The sequence below is a fragment of the Rhea pennata genome, chromosome 1 (genome assembly GCF_028389875.1).
Source record: "Rhea pennata isolate bPtePen1 chromosome 1, bPtePen1.pri, whole genome shotgun sequence".
In the NCBI taxonomy this organism is placed as follows: Eukaryota; Metazoa; Chordata; class Aves; order Rheiformes; family Rheidae; genus Rhea; species Rhea pennata.
The window spans coordinates 214,884,941-214,899,646 of NC_084663.1; the positions used below are offsets into that span (position 1 = coordinate 214,884,941).

A 14,706-nucleotide genomic window follows, 5' to 3' on the forward strand; every position below is an offset into this window, starting at 1 on the left:
TTCACAGTACCTTCAGGACCCAAGCCAGCAGTCTTATCTCACTGAAAAACACCACAGGCAGTTGCGCATATATATTATGTAAAATACACATAGTGGTGAGCATTCAGCACTTTTTTTTCCCCCTCATCCAAGGCAGGAGTTAAATGCAACAGCATGAAAGATTAAGAGCCATACAAAGTCTTTTAGTATTCAGTCCTCCAGTCCCCTTCTTGATTAAACTCTGAAAGAATCTCATCTCTAGCCATTAATTTCAATTTGTTTCCCAAACTCTGCCTTTCCTACCATTTCTGCCAATAAATCCCTAACAGATCAATGTCACAACCAACTGTAGGCATGAAACAGTCGTCATTGTAAAACTCCTCCAGCAATACAGAAAGGATGGGAGGATCACTGTCCAGACGGAAAAGCCAGGCTAGAAACCTGTTCCCCAAAGCAAAGCAAATGCAAAATGTTTCCCTAATTCTTATTCTCTAAGGAGAGTGCTGCAATTCAAAGAATAATTCCTGCCCATGAGACAGACAAAAATCAAAGGACAGGAAAAAGTGCCAAGTTGCTAGATGCAGCCAGCTCTATGAAAACAGGGTTACTCGTGGGGCCATGGTCCTTTAGCTACTACCGTGAGAAAGTTTTCCTGCCAAATACCATATTCAGCCTGCGGTTCTTAGAGAACAAACGTGAAGTGTGCCAGGTACTGCTGCAAGGTCTTCAGAGCTCTCCCTCCTCTTTCCGCAAGACAGCAAAATGAACCCTGACATATTCTGGGCATGCAATCCACAGACTAATAGTACGATCCCCGGAAATACAGACTGCTGAAATAGACCATGAATCTCAAACTCTTTTAAAGCTTATTCAGGGCTGATGAAGTGAATCAAGAGACTAAAATTCCCTGCATTAACCAAAGCAAGCTATCTACCTCCTTCTTCAGGCTTCAGGCTGCCCTGACAATCAGTCTTCGCTGAAACTTAGAGGAACTAAAAGCCAAGTTTTGCTTTACTGCACGAATTTAACCTCAGGACAACACTATCACCATTTTCACTCTGTGCATCACCCATTCATTTTTCCTTCAACATCCTCCTCCCCAAAGCCAGAAGGAATAGTAAACAGAAAAGGGACAGAAAAGGAACAGAAAAACCTGCCAGTAGGATGCTCCTCTCTATTTCTGTGGTGGTAGAAGCTCCCGCCACTGAAGTACCCATTTGAAGCATGGTGCAACCCACTCTCTAGATTCACACAATAAAGCGAGGCTCTCTGGATTTCTAGGATGGCTGCAGTGAACACAGCGCTGAAGGACACTGCCCTGTCCTCTTATCTGTGCTGCCTGCCAGAAGAAAAGGATGAACAAGACGACAAAAGCAGTCCACAAGGCTAAAAAGATGCTGGCCTCCCACCAAGGGGCTAGCAAAGAAGGGACTCAGCCAGGGAGGTGGCAAAACCTCGGCCATTATTCTCCCCAGGCACGACAATTAAACTTTCCATATTCCATTAATGGGGCAAATACTGATTCCGAAACCTTGCAGGCAGCATCCGTCAGAGAATCGCAGTGCTTGGGCCAACACAAGCAGCACTAGGATTCAGCACCGCTGAGACAACATTATTCAACTTCTGATCCAGACTGCAGTGGAGGAGCAGGGGTTCAGCTCTGCTCAAAGTCTCCCACTGCAGAACGTTTAATCGTGCCAGTCCCTACCTTTAAACCAGGGTTTAGATGCAGGAGGCAGATTTTGTGCTGAAGAGAGGACAGTGGGAACCAGAACAGTATTCTGTCAGGTTTTGTGTACTGTCCAGACAGGTGGCGGAGTGAAGAACTGAATCTTAGAAGTTTCAACACTGACAGGTAAGAATTTTGAGTGAAAGGAAAAAAAAAAAAAAACTCTGTTCTTCTTCCCTAATATACATATATCAGCCATTCTCAGTATCAAAGCGGCATGGTAGTTGTTAAATCTGAATCTATATGCTAAATGAACAAACCAATGATTTGTCACTATTTTAAAACTCACCTTTACACAGATGTTTGATATTCAGCACTAAATGACCTCATTTTTAAATAAATGTGTTCGTTATACACAGTCAAAATATGGATTTCAGATTTAAAATAATTTGACACTTGAATTAAACCTCCTGCACAAAAATTAACTTTGACAATAATTGTTCTGCAGAGTCAGAATATATTATTATAGATAAAAGTAATCGGTTATGGGAAGGTCAAACTTGCATTCAGTTTAATAAAAAAGATTTTATATAGGTTATAGGAGGGGTACCATTCTACAGTTCTCCCCATACACTTTTGCATTTCATTGAAGAATTCATTGACGTGTTCATAAAATAATCTCAGGCTATTCAATACAGAAGTTGCAAAGAAAAGGAACTAACCTAGCAGTATCAAGAGCCTTACCCTTGAGAATTTTTTCAACAGCTATTTTATAAATTAAGAAAAAAGGAACTTTCCAATATTCTGCAGTACACAGTAACAACTTTGAAGTTCCTAAAAATCCCAGTCCACGCCTGCATGCAAAGAGCAAAACCCATGGAAGAAAAATATATTCTTAGTTCTTTTCAAATATACACTTATGGCTTTTGTTTTGATTTTATCTAGAGAAAAAGGCACTTAAGAACTGTCCTCTGTCCAGTTTTGACAAGACTTTACACTGTGTAAAGCATCCGCTCAGATTATGATGCGCTGACACGCAACAGCCACAAGTCTTTTAGATACTACTGTTTGTTAACATCAGTGAGGAACAAGAATTCTGTCTCTGAACACCAAACCTTCAATTTAGTATTTTATAATCCACAGGTTCCCCCCTATAACCATTTTTTTTTCTGCAGCTGAATCACCAAATCCATCTTCCCACAAAAGAAAAATCTTACAACACGTATCCTGACAATAAAAATTAGAGGCATAATTTGCACAGACCTCTGTTATACAACTCCAAATTCTCTCTAGAGAGCGTGCAAGCAAAGCAACAGCTACAGAAACGGCTTTATGCGCTGACAATCTCATCAGTACAATCTCCGAACAGCTTTAGCATCAGACACAAAAAGCTGAAGTTTGTTCCTTCACAGTGTATTAAATGGAGCTACTATCCTTAACGATGAAGATTGTGGTAGCTTTACAAAGCACATGTTTTACTAAATGCCAGTACCTTATGCCAACATGGACAGCAGGAATACTGTACAAGGCTTTCCCGCTAGCTTCTCTAAATCATCGCTGCTCCAGCCCAAGCGGCGTTAACCGGCCCTAAAAGTCACAAGCTGCATTATAGGCTCGGACGTGGACTTGCGCTGACGTCTGCTACACGGCAGCTCCCTCGAGAAAAGAGGCAGGACAGAGCTTGGCCATCACCGTTCCTCTCAGTGAAACAACTGCTCAGATGCTCAGCCCTATTCTAAGAAAACATTCAGGATCCCCCCCCAAAATACAAGCCTTAATTACAAGCCAGCCTGTGTGTTGTGGCATGCTAATTGCTGGACCCTGGAGCTGAACACTTTTATGCCTGTTAATGCAGAGAAACACAGTGCTAAGTTAACGGGTTTAATTATTCCATTATACAGGGAATAATTTTGCTACCAATAAAGAAAGTGAAGGGATATTTAACAACAGACCTTTAACTCCTCTATAAAATGTACACTCAAAGTAATTTATACCCCTGCTTTAGCACCTCTTTACGCAATTCTGCAGGCAAACTATTTGTGCAGCGCTGTATGCATTACATGCTCTGTGGAGACATCCAAGAGCAAAGGACTTTACATCCTGCAGTACTTCATTTCCACCTACCGTAAAACTAGCTGCCAAACGCTTTAGAGGACATGACTCCATATGAGAAATGCTAGATCAATGAAAAAGCAATATCCCATTATGCACTGACTCAGTACACAGCTCTCTGTTCATGTTCTCCTAGTAAGCATATTTGCTTACATAACTAATAAGCCCAAACAAAATTTGTATGTAAACACCAGATCAGTTTTGCTGTGTTTACTGCTTTCACCAGTTCACTGTTTGCCAAGTGATTTATCTTCATTAACACAGGCGCTAAAACTTCATCTAGCAGGTCAGGATTTAAAGGCCTGTAAGCTCACCTCACAACATAAAACGTAATGTAGCTGCAGTTGCACCAGTTCAAAATGTATTTCACTCCTTTCCCCCAATTTAAAGGCACCTCACCATCTAACAGAAATAGTTTAAGCTGTCCAAGAATATTTGCTCATGCTATCAGTGCCTTTCAATAAAGCGGGAAAAACAGTTTATGCTGTCTCACCGTACAGCGGAAGCACTGGTTTAATTACATTCCTCTTTGGTTGGTTTGCCCACATTCATTCACTAAACTAGTATCAGAAACAGCCACTAGATGCACATTTCCCCATCTTCCTGGTTTGTGCCTTTGTCCCTTCCATCTCAGCATCACATCTGGATTATCCGGATTCTGGGAAGATACAATTCCATATCCAGAGAGATTCTTTCTCAATTCCTCCTTTCTGAGAGGAAAGAAGTTTCAAACCATTTGCTGTGAGGTCGAGGTTCCTTCCTGACCTCTGCCAACAATTTAACTCAGCTCTTGCTTGCTGTATAGGGACCACACTGCTCCTCTAACGCCCTTGGCAAAGACGAGTCCCCAGTCTCCGGGAGAATGTCCGATTTCTGCAATGGTGCATTAGCAGAAGCAGTAGTCTCAGGGCTGAAGGCAGCCAACACATTACTTACCTGTTTTACATTGTATCCTGCTTTTGCACTAGTTTCAATGAACATTACATTCAGCTCTTTGGCTTTTCTTTCTCCTTCCTCAATGGACACTTGTCTGGGGAAGATAATAAAGAATTAAAGAACATAATACTAATTAAAAAAAAAGACAAACATCTCGAGAATTCAACCCAAGGAGATAACTACTTTCTTTACAGTTCTCCAAACACTTCATATTATTCCCTATATGCAGATCCCACATATTGAGCAGTTTTAGACAAGCGTCACCATTCTATGGTAAACTTCTACAGTGCATCTAGCTCCAAAGTATAACTCAGCTTTCCAGTGGAACAACCACGTGGCCCAGCTAGACTCTTCCAAGCCCCTGTCCGGGAAGTTACCCTTTCACATCTGATAAAAATTAGCAACAATTTAAGGTTTGCTAAGCAGTATTTAACCTCTTTCAAGTACATAACCTGAAAGAATCAAAACATTTTAGTATCCAATAACAACTTTCAAAGCAACCTGCAGCCTACGAAACTGTTTCAACAAAAGACTAAGTGTAGCCATCTCTCATCAGATGAATTCTGTTCCGCTTTCCTTTTTTGCTAACTAGGTGTCCTAGCCATGAGGCAGTCTGCTATGGCCAAAACCATGGAAAACTTTGGTTCAAGAGCTTCCATAAGGACATAAGCTATTCTGGGGATGAGGGATACAGGTTTGACGGAAAATATTAAGTTTGACAAACGGGATGATTATTTGCATCTCTCATTTATATCTAAGAAAGTAAAAAATAAATATTTGTTACTACTTCAGCTATTCTTCCACTGATGCAAATTGTGTTTAATAGCCCATTCTCTTTTGACACTTGAGAAGCCAGTTTCTCAGCGCATTTACAACACCATGCTGCAAACCAGTGCTTAAGCAAATAGAAGGTTAAAAATCAAGATTTCTCTAGTCATATCCATCTCCAACATAGTTAATGGAAGCTTGAGCATCTGGAAGAAAATGAGTGTTCCTTTTAAAAGGAATGTCTAGAAAGATTTTTAAAATGTCTAGGAGAGAACAACAACGCACTAAAAAACATTTGAGAGAGGAATTACTCCTCCATACCTCTTATCTGCTAGATCTGTTTTATTTCCCACCAGCATAATGATGACATCACTGCCCCTTTCCGTCCTGACATCATCAATCCATTTTGTGGTTTGCTGGAACGAGTTTACATCTAGCAGAGAACAGTGGAGAGGAACATCATGCAGATATTCTTCACAGATCACTAGCAATACACTTGCAAGTCTCAAACAAAAGCCTCAAGTGCTCTGGAACTGGCATAATAGGGTGATGAAGAATCAGCAAGTGAAATCTTACGTTTCCCCCCCGCAATGAAGTATATGAAAGTTTTGACATTAACTTCAAACGGGCTAGTAGTACCCCATTCCCTGGCTTCAAATTTACCTGCAGTGAACTGAACTGAGCTATAATTTCATTTTGATTATATATAAAATGAGAGTCACTATTTTTCAGACTAGTTCCTACTTCATTCAGCTGAACAAAAATCACTTCATATAGAGAAAGGGGATTACGTGATACTACCCTTCACTCTATGGGCTCATGACTTGACATATGTCAAACACATGCATCTACAGCAAGAGGTTCCTACAGTTTCATGGCTTCCCCTAAGTATTTAATACCAGCTATGCAATTTCTACAGCTTAATCACTTTTTACTTGTTAATTTTAAGCTTTTTTCTAAGAAACATCAGGTAACAATTACTATCAACTCCCGTTTCACTGAACACTGAGTTCAAAATAATTTCAGAATCATTTGCATAGAACCAGAAATATAAGTTTAAACTATCCGCAGGTGCTTTTTCTTAATTGAAAATCCTGCAAAGCTGCAGAATAAGAACTTTAGGAAACTATTCTGACCTACTGAAACAGTTGCATCCCATAAGGAAGCGCGAGTTGTACAGCAGCTGCCATTAAGCTGAGCATTCGCCAGTTAGTCTCACAAGAGTATCCGAGTCGCCAAAGTGTTTTCGAGTACTTAAATACAGGGGGCTCTGCAGCAGTTCTTGGCAAGTACTGATTTTTTTTAATGGCTTCTACTGCATAGTAATATATTGTGTATCAGACAGGCAAGACTTGATCTCTTGCCAGTGTCTTAATTCTTCTCTTCACTACTTGGCAATATTGAATTTGCTAGGTCAGTAAAAAAAGAAAAAAAAAATCAAAGTTCACAGATAACCTGTAATTTTAGCTCAAATGGGAAGTGCTATTTTTAATTGTTCATATTTTTATAGGTAAAGCCCTCACTCCTGCTGTAATCTTCCACTATTTATAAATCAAAGGACAAGCTCTTCTGCATTTGTATAGAGTTAGACCATTGCACTGTTATTTCTGGTTTAAAATTGACAATATCTAAATGTTTAAATCTTTTAACAAGATTTCTGTTCTTCAAAAATATTGAAAGGCAGTAAGTTTGGGGTCTCTGGACTGAGCGGAGGCGGGAAAAGAATGCTTGAAAAAAGCACTAATATTTTAGTTCACAAAAAACATACATACCTTAGTAAGAAATGAAAGAGCAGTTGTTAAAGGACAAGGGCTTAGTGGTGAAGCTTTACATACCGCAAATGTGAAAGCGACAGATTTAAATGAAAATGAAATGTTAATGCTTTTTTCCCCCCCCCTACAGCCCATGCCCAGATCTGCGGGGGGGGGGGGGGGGGAGGGGGGAGGGGGGCAATGAAGTGAAGCAAGCTGCAGCTGTCAGTGCAAAGGCTCAAAGTTGAGAACTCAGGTACAAACACACAATTACGGTGGTTTGAGACAAAAAGTCAGAAGGTGAGAGTATGAGCAAAAAGCAGATGAGAGAGGGGAAAGTGCAGCAAGACCAGCCAGCACTCAAGGCCCAGGAGATCGTGACAAGAAAGGGTTACAAAACGACGGCATTTGTAAGACAGTTTATACCTTACAGCAGCCGTGATCAGGTGGCTGGTTTAAAACTTGACTACAGTAACAGAAAACACTTTTTCATGCCAGCGTGAAGAACAAGCACGTGACTGTGGTTTGACATGCAAAGCTAGGCTAAAGGATGAAAGGGGCAGAGTATTAGAAATGCAGAATTCCCCCCACTCACTTGTGATATCATAAACAACAACTGCAACAGTGGAGTCACGAATGTAGCTAGGAATCAAGCTCCTGAACCGTTCTTGACCTGCTGTGTCCCATAATTGCAACCGTACCTAACAAAATCAGTCAAACAAGCAAGAAAAATAAGAAAAGGTCAAACCCAGTGCAATATACCTACTTGTGATATCGTAAACTACTACAGCAGCAGCAGAGTCACGGATGTAACTGGGAATGAGGCTACGGAAACGTTCCTGACCCGCAGTATCCCACAGCTGCAACCTGATCTGTGGGTGGGAGAAAATTAAAAAAGCCAAACTGCCACTAAAAATAAAAGAGTAAATAAATTTTACTTTTTTTGGAAAAAAAAAAGCTAAATAAAAATATAAGCTCATGCAGGGGATGACTGGGGACTGGGAGCAGCAGCAAACTGCCTCCTTGTTTGTAGCAATCTCTCCTAAGCTCTAGTAGTAGCCAAGCTGGTATGTGTGCACCTCTCTTGGCCACCTGCCATCCTTGCATTTTAAAAATTTTGCCCTCCCAGAAGGGGAGGAATAGGACTGCTCAGTTTTCTAACCGAGAGGATCTGCAGGAAAACTAAAGCCAAGGTTCACCTGCAGTCTACCTGCACAAGATTTTCATGCTCTGCTGCCATTCTCCCTCGAGACTGGACCGTGTAACCTCCAGGGGCCTGGAGGTTACTGCTGGTGCTGGCTGAAGAATCAGACCAGACACACTGTACTTCTACAGGGAGAGTCTTCAGCTGCTGTCACGTCACTGGAGAAACTAACCAATGTGAGTTTTTCAAGGAGGATAAAATGCTAGTTATTACTTTCTTTTTAAAGCCTAAGCCACAGTGCAAGGTAACATGCATGCAGATGAAGCTGAAAATCTCTTACCAGCAAGATTCTGAAAGGAAAGACAAAGCGTACTAAAAACGACATACACGGAAAGATGCACAAGGGCCGGTTTTGCTATGGAAAGAACATCTCATTACCCAAGCAGTTTCAATGCAATCATATTTATTGTGGGTTTATCCAATACCATAAGCTTATGCAGCACCGCACAATTTCTTCCTGCAAATAGCTCCACGGCTGAATTACTTAATTAAGACTCCGAGCTAAATTTAAACCACAGATTTGCTTCTGTGAAGCGTTGATTTCATTTCAGAAACTGGAACTGCACTAAGCCAAGTAAACAAGTACATACTCCTGGACTATTACGGAAGGCAAACTTTTTCTACTGAAGTTTAAAGAGCTGTTGAGCTGGATACAAATTGGCAACTTTATACATGACTCAGTATATTCTATGGTTCCTTCTTGAGGCATCCAAAACCAAAGTGCCTAAGTGTGGTCCCCTTCTCCAAATTCCCACCATTTTCCACCCTTCAGACTACCCTATCTCATCTTTCTTTAGAAAAGAAGGATGACTCTAGAGCCCCTTTCACCACGTGTAAGATGGCACTCATCAGACTGCTGGAAAGGAACCAAGTGGTGATTTCCCATTTCCCCAGAGAAGGGAGCTGTCTCCACAACACTTGTTAGTCTGGAAGCAGCTGGCAAACGAAGGGCTCAGTCTTTGCTTCCAAGTGGTCTCAGAGCTCTGTGCTGCTCAATTACATTATAACAGATGCTGATCCTGGTTCCAACCGTATATGGAGAACTACAACAAAAATCTTACTCACTGTTCGATCTTCCAAATACATGGTTTTCGATAAGAAGTCAATGCCAATTGTTGCCTGTTTAAAAAAAAAATCAACAATTCTATTAAATAAAATATCAAAACAATTAGCAATTTTCAAGGGTAGTGAGCATTACTGTCGTACCAGCACCTATACTGGACCTGCAAGAAAAATACACTGGGTTTTCTTACTTTAAAGATGAGGCACTTCACATTTTGTAAGTAAGATTCATTGCTTCATTGCTTACTTCACTGCAAGTAAGCATTGTCCATAAGCATAACCAACACAGTATCTTAAAGCATGCAAAAACCCCTTACATCTCAAATGAGGCTCAGTGATAATTAACCCATACAGTCATATGGATATCAACATGGATTTTTGTGCACATAGGACCAAGACTTTAGCTATCGTCCATCAGCTGAACCAGGGTATCTCAGCACTTGACATTCTTCACAACTGTCAGGTAACTTGACATATCTTAGTCTCAGTGAAAAAGGCTTAAATGAAGGTGGACAGCTTCGCATCTGCTGCAACACAAGAGCACACGCGCAGCCCCTCTGCCCTCCCGACAGTTACTAATGCTCAATTTAATACATCTATACCACTGCAGCACGATTGCATTTGAGTTTTCAAGACACCAGTGGGAGCTTCATGGAGAACATTCCAGTATTTAAGAGAAAGGAAAACACAATTAAGTGCTATCAGGAACTGCTTCCGAAAATCTCAGACCTTTATCCCCTTTTCAAGCCTTTTTAAGGGAGTGAACCCAAGTTTTAAGAGTTTGTTTGTGTCAGGGATAGAACAAAGCTGATGCACTGGGGCTATAAGTTTGCCCAACTTCAACAGGGTATTGAGTGTCTCAAGCAGCGGAGAAACTCAGCTGTATCAATAGAGCTGTATCCAAACAACACATTAGTTTAATTAAAAAAAATTACTTACAAACACACCACACAGAACAATGGGTAATCCTCTCAGCTAGGGCAAAGAGTCCTGATTCAGTCTCTTACCTGCTTTGGAGCAGGAGAGCAGGGATTTCTAATGAAGAGCCTACTCTGTTTCACTGTATGTGCTCTGAATTGTTGAATTTGTATCATCTCCTCAGTATATATCCCCATAATTAATTTCTTGTACTCTGCCACGGATTTCAGGTGGTAAGAAAAAAGAATGCAACCAGGCAGTTCATGTAAGTACACGAAAACTAGCTGCACAAGAGAAAAAAAACCCTAGAACCGAACAATCCAGCTGAATTTCCATTTGCAACTAAATATAATGCATGAGAAAAACTTTCCTAGTTGGATGAGGACAACAGTTTTGGAGCAGCAGGGACAGAGAAGGATAAACACTAGAGGGTCTCAGCATGGCTGCCCAGTGTTTTTCACCTGTCATCAAGAACTGTGGTAAGACCAGTTCAGTGAGGTGCTGCTGAAAGGCCTCAAAAGACTAATGCAAAACGATGCCTCTGTTCTGCTTTTGCGTGCTACTGTTCTCATGAAGATTGCCTCAAAGACGTTTCTACTCTCCCTAGTATCTATTTGATTTCCCTTTTGGGGAGGAGAGGGGGAAACAGCTACTAAATCCATTTAAAACCTTGCAGCGTATATACAAGGATCCCATTCTGGCTGACTGAAAATCTGGGAGGCTCAACAAGGTTTTCCGGGCTTGCAGCAAGAGCTGGAACACGGGCCGCGCTGCCTGGAGCCTGCCTCAGTGGGTACCTCGTGCCGACCTTCCCACGCAGCTGCACAGCAAGAGCTCTGAAGCCCACTCGCTGCGATACGAAGTCCTGCAAGCCTGGTGGAAATGCTAGGTGCTACCCAGAACAATTTTTGACCAGTGGGACTCCTGCATCCTAACACTCCAGCTACGGGAAACACAGAAGCCAAGCACAAAACATGCATGACATCTTAGCAATGAAGATATTTGTGCTTATAGGCTCTCTGCAGACTTTCCAGTCTTGATCTTGGCCATCACAATCTTTAAGAAGTACATGGCACAAACTTACAGCAAAAAGTACGTGTCCATCTGTACTCTTCTAACCATAATTAGGTAAACTACAAAGCAGCACTGTGTCACAATTGTCACAGAAGGAGCAAAAACGGTTGGTTTACTCAGGCTGCAATGATATCTACAGAGCAGTTACGTGGAAAAGCTGTGCAAAGTATCAGGGGACTTTCAGACAGGGAAGAAGATACATGGGCATGAAATTAAGCTAATACCATAATTAAGGCAAAGGCACTTGCAAATTGCTGTGCAATGCACGGAACAAACAAATTAGGCAGGTTCTGAACAAGGTGTGAAGTACCATAAGGCCCAGTTGCAAATTTAAAAATAACACAAGCGGAACACGAAAGCCCAAGTGCGTTATACCACAGGTGGGGCTGTGTGCACACGTATCGAAGCACTTTTCAATCTATCCTCACAACACTGCCGCCCAGTAAGGAAGTGTTGTTATAAGGAGTGTCGTTACACCATCTTACAGACTGGACTTGCTAACACAGAATTACCCAAGACTACGCAAGGAAGCCTTGAGGCAAAGCAAGAACTAAATCCAAGTTTCCTTTCAAGGCACAGGCCGTGCCTTAACTCAGCACTGTCCCCTCTCCTTCTCCAGAATGCTGAAGCTAAAGGGAAGTATGGCCTAAAATTTTCCTCTTGCATAACAGACACAGAATCATCATGCGTTTGCTGCTGTTGGTCTTTCATTATACATAATATACAGCACTACAGAACAAGGAAAATCTCTCCCAGCATTTCCACAGAGAGAAGTCATTCCCAGTAAAATATACAGTACCAATGGCACAATTTTATTTCTGGCATTTAGGATTCCCTGACGAAGTACAGGGAGTTCTTGGTTGATTCACAAACGCCGCTTTCATGAAAATAGCTTATTAATAAGCTATGGGCAACAGGCAAACACCTCTTATCTAGCAGTAAGTAAAAGAAAACTAATGAGTAGCACTGATTTGATTGAACAGTAGCTTTCTATTTTTACCAGCTGAACAGGAAAAACCCTTTTCAAATGATAGGTGGCAGCAGCTTTCAGAAACTATGCATTCAAAATTTATCAGAAATGTCCAGAAAGAACAAATCATCCATCAGCTAACATACAGCTGCAGTTAACCACGTATATAGTTTCATAAAAATTATCATTCAAGTACTTGGCTTTAAGAGGTCTCTAACTAATATTGGGCCTGAAAGCTATATTCTGGCTTGACCACTAACATCACGCAACTCTGGCCAAATCACTTACACTTATGACTCATTCTCTTCCAGCTATATAAAAATAGGACACATTATCTCAGTCATGATTTTAGTAAAATAGAGGTCTTTGGATGAATGACACCATACAAAATATATTAATACTCAAACTAGGAATGCATTGGTGATAGGTAAACTGAAGCCATCTTGTAAGCCCTTAAGATTTCTTACTGTTTTAAGTCCCATTCATCCATTTTGCAATCATTTAGTATATGTCTGACCAGCTTCCCATAGAGACATCTATATTATCATACAGCACAGAGAGTCAAACCTCTTCAGGAAAAAACTAGGACGTAAGCTCCATGGAGAAAAGGAGTAGACCTGAAAGAAAAATACTGTGGGAAAAAAACAGATTAAATAAAAGAACTGCATTCACATGTCCATGTAATTACAGTGGGTAGAATTTGAAAGGATGTTTGCTCCCAAGGGAGCAATGATGTGTACTTTAGCCTTCCTACACCATAGAAGCTTTGCTTCTCCTGTCATTAAGTGAGAACTTGCATCTCATTCTGTCTGACTTGCCTAGCAGCAGCAGTGAAAAACTACTGAAGAGACAGGAAGAAAATCATTAATGGGTAAAGAGACTTAAACAAGAGATACTTGGATAGACACTAAGTGAGAGAAAAGTCACAGTGGGTTTTTATTACCTTTTCCTCCCCACCCCTAAAAATCCCTGCACATTCTTTAGGGAACAGATTTTTCTCAGTTCAGCATATACAGAATGTCACTAACTGTAAATAACTCATGAAACATGCTTCTGTTTGGAGAAGACCCATTTTTAGCTTCATGGTGTGCTTTTATAAACTGCTGTCGTCTCAGGCTTATCCTAGAATTTGAGAGTTAGCAACAGTAATTGCTCCCCTAGCATTCAGAAGCGTTAGCTTGGGTCAACTTGAACTGTCTTGTCAGCAAACAATAAGCAGCAAGGGGCTGCAGGGGCCAAGAGAATGAGAGACAACCACTGCTTCAGGCCTCCCCTGTTAATCCCAACCTTGTTTAAAGTTTTGTGGTCTTTGTTTCTGTAGGCAGCATAGCGTCCTAAACTACATGCGGCCCTACACTCCACAAGTACCTCTTCATCCCACTACAGAACCTCTTGAGATCAGCTTTATCGCTATTATTTTTAGAAGAGCCAAGCACCTGTTAGATTTTCCCCACGGATACATTTGATTTGTGAAGGTCTGGTAGCAAATAGTGAGAAAACCTGCTAGACTTCATTGATATCATTTAGATGTACGTAAGAGGTCTATCCTTTCAAGAGGTCTAGCCACAGGTAGTGGATAAGCTACTTCAGCAGAACATAACACAAACACTATTTTGAAACGTTGCTCAACAATAAAGCTTTTGAGATTCAATAGTTAAGAATCTGGCCAATGTACCAACTCCTATTCACTGCAGTCAAATGGATTATCCCTGCAATGGAAGATATGGAAACAGAGGGACCTTACAGAAGAGAATATGATGGATTAATTTACCTGGTAGGTGTTGTCAAAGCTGTCATACATGAACCTGGTGATCAAGGAAGTCTTCCCCACTAAAAGAAGGAAAGAAGAAAAAAACGGTTCAATGAACAAATATTTGAAACAAGCAAGTTCAAAAGGGTTTCAGAAGGAGTTTTACTCAGAGTCCCACAGATCTGCACTGTGCAACTAAGATTCCCATGGGAGAAAGAGCACTTATTTGACTTTACAATTGCACAGTCACCAGTATGCACATTTTTTTGAAAAAGATTGGTTCCCATATCATTGCTGAGCATCAGATTTACACTTGAATTATGCATGCTTCAAGCCAAAACTGAAAGATTCTTTTTCCTCTGTTCCAGCTTCAACCAAGCCATTCAGAAATTTTAGCTGAATTAAATGAACAAATATAATGGGTCTGAAAACCTCTATAACAAAGTGTTAACAAGACAGCTTATTTCTTTTATGAACTGGATTCTTTTTTTCTGAAACTGTTTTTTTTTTTCT

The 14,706-nt window shown here is 40.9% G+C and overlaps 1 protein-coding gene across 3 annotated transcripts in view; it reads right to left on the minus strand.

The window, feature by feature from the left end:
- Window positions 1-14,706, minus strand: part of RAB6A (RAB6A, member RAS oncogene family) — a 64,838-nt gene that overhangs the window by 8,956 nt on the left and 41,176 nt on the right. Inside the window, exons 2-7 of one of the 3 annotated variants that reach the window (XM_062567468.1) lie at window positions 14,215-14,273; window positions 9,485-9,538; window positions 8,700-8,774; window positions 7,982-8,087; window positions 5,786-5,897; window positions 4,697-4,790 (exon numbers count right to left, since the gene is read on the minus strand). In XM_062567468.1, coding sequence (XP_062423452.1) covers window positions 4,697-4,790; window positions 5,786-5,897; window positions 7,982-8,087; window positions 8,700-8,774; window positions 9,485-9,538; window positions 14,215-14,273 — 500 coding nt within the window. Of the gene's footprint in view, window positions 1-4,696; window positions 4,791-5,785; window positions 5,898-7,810; window positions 7,917-7,981; window positions 8,088-8,699; window positions 8,775-9,484; window positions 9,539-14,214; window positions 14,274-14,706 lie in introns of all 3 variants that reach the window. The other 2 variants (XM_062567470.1, XM_062567469.1) reach the window with 2 other exon arrangements.